This window comes from Berghia stephanieae, chromosome 2 (assembly GCF_034508935.2).
Source record: "Berghia stephanieae isolate SIO BIC M18660-M18661 chromosome 2, UCSD_Bste_1.3, whole genome shotgun sequence".
Taxonomy (NCBI): Eukaryota; Metazoa; Mollusca; class Gastropoda; order Nudibranchia; family Aeolidiidae; genus Berghia; species Berghia stephanieae.
The window spans coordinates 83,770,752-83,777,708 of NC_088361.1; the positions used below are offsets into that span (position 1 = coordinate 83,770,752).

The 6,957-nt window shown below is 34.8% G+C and overlaps 1 protein-coding gene across 2 annotated transcripts in view; it reads left to right on the plus strand.

The window, feature by feature from the left end:
• Positions 1 to 4,359, plus strand: part of LOC144963759 (carbohydrate sulfotransferase 15-like) — a 27,350-nt gene extending 22,991 nt beyond the window's left edge. For both annotated transcript variants that reach the window (XM_078897701.1, XM_078897700.1), the window contains 3 exons: positions 1,161 to 1,329; positions 3,341 to 3,488; positions 4,140 to 4,359. In XM_078897701.1, the coding sequence (XP_078753827.1) occupies positions 1,161 to 1,329; positions 3,341 to 3,488; positions 4,140 to 4,327 (505 nt within the window). In that variant the 3' untranslated portion in view covers positions 4,328 to 4,359. The remainder of the gene's footprint in view (positions 1 to 1,160; positions 1,330 to 3,340; positions 3,489 to 4,139) is intronic.
• Positions 4,360 to 6,957: the final 2,598 nt, after the last annotated feature.

The following is a 6,957-nucleotide window of genomic DNA, read 5'->3' on the forward strand; positions in this document are numbered from 1 at the left end:
TTTCACACGAGCTATATACACAACATAAACATATTCATTACGTTTTCAATTTGTTACAATTGTGGCAATTTGACACCAAAAATTATCATCATTATCAATTGGTCAGTTAATCTAACATTAAATAAATTAATCAGTTAATCAGTCAACGAATCAATCCTTGGTTTTTCTGTACCATATGAAATATTCAAAATTTTTATTGCTGATGGAACGAACGTTGATTTATACTTGTTAGTTCTACATTTAATCTGACAAAACCTTCTCCCAGATGGTAAAAGACTAAATTCATGGTATAAAATATGTTTTTATTGTTGGTAATTGAGAATGCTTTCCTTTCTATTGCTTTTCCATGAATTATTTCTACTCCATCAAGAGGATGGTTTATTATTTTTGATGCCTCTTTGATAGAGTACGGTCGGTCGTTGGATTGTCTCTTGAGTCCAGATATGGCGATATATTACAGTTGGTTTCTCACTTTTTAATTTAGAGATATATCTACGTTGGTACTAGGTGAATTGTATTATGATCAGATATGGCTATCGGTTGTTTTCGTAGCGCTTTGAAGGCGTTCTTTATATTGCTATAGCACAGATCAAGCGTGTTGTTTCCTCGTGTTTTGCAGGTGACGAACTGTTCTAGTCCAGCTATGGGCAGCTGACAGTGATTAAAATCACCAACAATAATAAGTGGACTGTCCGGGTGGTGTAGTAGTAATGACCATACATGCTCATTTATTAATTGGTATGCTTTATCAATGTTTGCGCTCAGTGGAATATAAACATTAACAATGGTCACAACCTGAAACTCCCGAGGAAAGTAGTGTGGACGTAGAGACAAAGAAAGCAGTTCAATATCAGGAGTGTCGATTTGATCTTTTATATTTACAATTTTACACTATCTATCATTCACATATATGCATAGACCTCCCCCTTTGTTTTTCCCCAATGACGTAACTATATCCTTTCTGTAAGAAGTAAAATTTGCCAAATCAATACTATTATCGGTGTCCATAGACGAAAGCCATGTTTCCGTAAGACAAATTACTAGTCGAATAAATATTTCAGTTGTTTTATTTTTGACTTGAAAATTCAAAGGTAAAGTATATTTTGCCGCTGAAATCAACCGATGACCGTGAACTTTTATCATTTAACTTTCTCTCCCAGAGCCTATTCGGATTATTTGTTTCTGGATCAATTCCGACCAATCGCAAATCTGTCTGCTGCCGGATTTCATCGGGATGTCATTAAATCCATTGAGATGCTGAAGATTTGTATCACAGCCAAATCCTTACAATATTGTCTTTACAGTAAGGATTTACATATGAAAATGCCGGTTAGTAAATATTCTTCTTCGGCCATGTGGTCTAGTGGTAGGACCCTCGCCTTCGGATCGGAATGTCCTGGGTTCAAGTCCCGCTCTGAGCGCCGCATAATTAATTCCTTTGAAAAAGCTCTTTACTCACATTTACTCTCCTAATTCATGTGTAAAATGAGTACCTGGTGGTTAGCAGCGTTGCCTCTGTCGGAATAAAATAATATCGCCTAACACGCGTCATGTCTCGCCCTACATGTCAACTGTTGCTATTTGCAAGGGACCCATCCTCTCCATCCATCCATACATCCACCCAAAAATGTGTGCATTCAGCCATCAAACCATCCTTTTATCTATCCACCAATAAATGTGTTCACTCACCCATCAACCATCCATTCATTCATCCATACACCTACAAACGTGTTCACCCAACCACCCTTCATCCATCTTGAACATCGACAACCCTCAAATCATCAGCCATCTAGCTATCAATCCATCCGCCCTGTTACTGATTTTATGACATTAAAATATAAAGATATTTTCAACTACAATCAGACTAATGATTTTACAAAAGGTCCCCACAAAAGTATAGATAGCTTTAAAATATTAAACAAGTCTACTGTACTGATTAACTTAAAGTATAACTTCATTTTAAAAGATAAAGAAAATGTCAAAATTAAAATTAAAGGTTTGACAACCAAAACGCACCTATTCAGTAACATATAAAGACAATACAATACACACAAACAAATCTTGTCTTGTTGTCGTCTCGGGTTTGCTACTCTATAATCTTGACACAGCGTTGCTCTGATTTTTCGTGATGGTGTGTAGTGTGGACACTACTTCACTCTATGCCGATCACGGCCCAACAAATATTGAGAACAACCGTGTGGCGCTGATATGACCTTAATGTGTTGCAAGCGCCGTAAAACCTTTAAAAACATATAAACAAGAACAGAACAACCGTGCTTCTCAAATTTGATTAACGTACAAGACTTAGCACTTAGCACTGTCCTATTAGACCTGGATAGAGACTTGACCGACTCAATTGTTAACGGGCACCTTTTTACTATCACACTCTTTTATTAGATGTGATATTACGACATTATATGTCGCTATATCATTCGTCACCGACCGACCAGCTTTTGATATTTTATAACACAGTGTTTGGTCTCCTGTGTTATATTTGTTTTATTCTGTACCGGCCTATATAAAACAGTTTCGGCCTCCTATGTGTTATACTTTATTGGGGCGTATAGTAACAGATTTGCCTTCTCCGTACTATGATTTGGTCACCCGTTCACGGACTTACACAGAACAGTAGCCTGCATTATGCCGTGCTATCTTCCGGCCCCGAATGTACTTCACACAATCAACCCTGCATTGTGTGAAGGATATCAAGTGACGTTTTGCGGTCTGCCATGGGTTTATATAACCATGGTGAGTAGTATTCATATGACAACTGAGAGGCGTTGTCATCACAGGATAGCATAGCAACAGGTTTGAAAAATAACAACTCATGGTTGCCTAAAGCTAATATCCCATTGAGACTTAAGCTCGTTCTACAGTAACGTGACACGCCCATCTATCGTCTCATGATGATGATGATGATGATGATGATGATGATGATGATGATGATGATGATGATGATGATGATGATGATGATGATGATGATTGAAAACAGATTCAGCAGTTTTCTTATACAAGGGCACATTAACTCGTACACACGCATACACAACCATAGATGCACACAAACACACACTCTCACTCTCTCTCTCTCTCTCTCTCTCTCTCTCTCTCTCTCTCTCTCTCACTCTCTCTCTCTCTCTCTCTCTCTATATATATATATATATATATATATATATATATATATATATATATATATATATATATCACACAGACAGACACACAAGTACGTAATCATGTGATTTGTTTGCCACATTCTCATTAACTTTTTGGTTCGATATAATATATTGGTGTTGTCGTCTTCAAATAGTTTTTAATCGTCCTCATTGACATCGTGATTTTCCAGGTCCGTCTAATCCCAGGGATGTACGATCTGTTTCTGTCCAAATGGCTCCAAGTGTTCCCGCCAAACCAGATCCTGGTCCTCAGAAACGAGGAATATTCCAAAGAGATTCCTAAGCATCTTCAGGCTGTCTTCAAATTCCTGCAGATTTGTAAGTTATGGTGGACGGGTCATATAATGAGGTCATATATATATTGGGGACAAGCAGTGCCAAATACTTCTCTGTCGTTTCTCTAGATTTTGAGTGATATATTTATGTCTTTATTTGTTTTCTTTTTATTGACTGGCAAAGAGTTTTGGACCCGGAACGTTGGATATTTCAGATTTTCTTCTTTTTTGACGCAGTAATATTAATTTTTAATGGGAACATTGATTTTAAAGGACATTATATAAGTAGTCTTAAAATTGAGTTATAAACATCATGTCCAAACCGGCATGGCAAAACACCGATTTGAGACGATTGGTAACATTTCTCCTTGTCAAAACAAATCGCTGAAACGCCGTTTGTTCATTAACCCTCTCCTTACCAACTATAGGAAAATCGTCACATTCGTTACGATACAACCAATCTTTTTCTTATTCAAATTTTGTTTGTACATCATAAACTTTAAAGAAAATGAACAGTGTGTTGTAGAGCATGGAATGCTAAAGAAATTAGAGTATCGCAAGAACTTTACTGCTATTGTGTTTGAGTGATAAAAAATATTTTTTTGTGTTAGTTGGTTTTGAAGTTTTTGGGAAAATAGCTGGTAAGGAGAGAGTTAAACCCAAATATCTTATCCTGATGTTATTCTATCCCCAGCCCCAGTCAGTGACAAGGAGTTAGCACGTATCGCAGGCTTGCCACGAGTCTTTGAGAAAACACCCAGAGCCAAGAGCGTAGGCCCCATGTTGGGACAAACCCGGAACATTCTTAATGAATTTTATAAGCCCTACAATCAAATGCTATCGTCCAGGTTAAAGGATAACGGGTATTTGTGGAATTCATGAAAAGATTTCTAAAATAAAACATTACAAAATAGTGCATGTTTACTTTTGCTTTATGACAACGTATGTGATGCGCTCTTGAGAAATGGTCGATATGTCAATAGTAAACCATTAATCAGACACTCTAGTTTTTGTCCTTTTTGTACTAACATTCTTTCAATTTCCGCCTCTGACCGTGGCCTTCGTAAAGTTATGGCCTGATACTGACCAAAAAATGACGTCAAAATGCCAGTCTTTTGCTACAAAAGAAAACAAATCGTGAGTTGAATTCAATAGTTCAACCAATGAAATGACTTGTTTCCATGAGCTCTACTAACGACAACTCACTAATGACGTCAAACTGCCAGTCCTTTTGGATTTCAGTATCAGGCTATAACATAACGATGGCTACGCTCTGACTCTAGCCAAGTATTCATTATCAGATTAATTAGCTCGTCCTCTGTCAAAGTATGGAGGAAAAAAATCGCATTTTTGGACATTGGACATGGTCAGGGTAAACAATTCTCTACATAATGATAATAATAATAATAATAATAATAATAATAATAATAATAATAATAATAATAATAATAATAATAATAATAATAATAATAATAATGTAGTTTATTCATCCAAAAGGAAATTTTTGTACAGACGTATAAAATGCCGGCAATGATACATACATAAACATAATATACGTAAATATAATGTGGTAAAGTAAAATTTGGTAATAGGTATATATAGTGTAATAATATTGTAGGCTGTAAGAATAATTGCATAGTGTAAATTAAGGGACATACAGATTATAAAAGTGTAAAGATATGAATATCTAGAAAAGGTATATTGATGTAAACAAATAAGAAAAAAAGATCAGTAAAAAGCTAAGAATTAGTTACAGTATAATACTATTGTAAATTGACTGAGAAAAATTACATAGTATAAATTACATGGCTCGTAATGTAGAATAAAAAGGTCAATAGAAAAGTTGTAGTAAGCGATTTTATAAATTGATGTTTAAAAATTGTGGGTATGGAGTAATTTTTAAGAAAAAGGTTTCAAAGTTAAAACAGACGTAGACCAAAATTTATAAATTATTTTCCTTATTAGAAATTATGCAACTGTAAGGTAAAAAGAATCGGAGGTAACTTACACTTTTTGTTCGTATAGACAACAATCGGTCACTTCTGTTCGACTTAGTGATCTGAAGATTTAAAGGGTAAGTTGGATTATCTAAAATATTACTAATTTTTCTTAAGCAGTATTCTGAATATAAATCATTAAAAGACATTGATCCTGTAGTAAATTTATTTGCTCTTTTAATAATCCTGTCAAAGTTAGCTTTTGCTGAGCTAAGTCAATCTCCCCCCCCCCCCAAGGCAGTAATACAAAAAAAAACACTTTCTATTACAGATCTATAAAATAGCGTACAAAGTGTTTTGTCAATGTTAAGTTGGGACAATTTCCGTAAAAAGTACATTCTTTGATTAATCTTACTATTGATATAACTGGAATGTACGTCCCACCGTAATGTGTTGTCCATGGTGACTCCTAGATATTTGTATTCTACTACCTGCTCTACTTTTTCATTTTTAATAGTAATATGGTCTTTTGTATTCTTATCTTTTCTAAAGTCTACAATTAATTCTTTGGTCTTACTAACATTCAATTCAAGGTGGTTATTATCGCACCAGGAAACAAATTTATTTATTTATTTATTTCTCATAATTTATTTCGTTGTTATTAGTAATTAGTCCTTGTAGAGTTGCATCGTCAGCAAACTTTAAAAGGGGTATGTTTAAATCTGCGCTTTTACAGTCGTTTGTATAAAGTATAAAGAGCATGGGAGAGATTACACAGCCCTGCGGAGCACCAGTATTTATAGTTATTTTAATGGAGACATTTCCTTTTACTTGTATAAATTGTGTTCTATTTGTAAGGAAGTCTAGCACCCAGGAGATGATATAAGGATTAATTTTAAAAGTAGAAAGTTTATGACCGAGGAGGTGGGGCTGAATTGTATTAAATGCGGATGAAAAATCAACAAAAAGAATTCTGCAGTAGCTTTTAGGCGTGTCTAAATGTTTGTAGATATTATTTGTAAAAACTAGAATGGCATCTTCTACACTGCGTTTACTTTGGTAGGCAAATTGATAAGGGTCCAAAAGAGGTCTAACATGGTTATTAATTCGTAACAAAATAAGTTTTTCAAAACATTTCATGACAATTGATGTGAGAGCGACAGGTCTCAGATCATTCATTGAGTTTACTTTGTCTTTTTTGGGGACAGGAATTATTTCTGAAGTTTTCCAAATACTAGGGATGGAAGAGCATGAAAAAGGTATATTTAAAATATATGTATAAATATAGCATAATTGTTCCGCACAGGTTTTCAAAATTCTTCCTTTTATACCATCCGGTCCAGCCGCCTTCCTTTCATTCAGTCTAGAAAACATATACTTTGTCTCACCTTCACTGAATTCATTCTTGCATTCATCATTCATACGCTCTATCAGTAGTTCAATTTCGTATTCATTATTGGTAGAATCAAAACGGGCATAACATTTGTTCAGATCATTTAAATCGATTTTGTCGGGTACTTTAGATTTGCTTTCATTGTAATTGATAAATTTTTTCATGCCTTTTCAAGTTGTTAA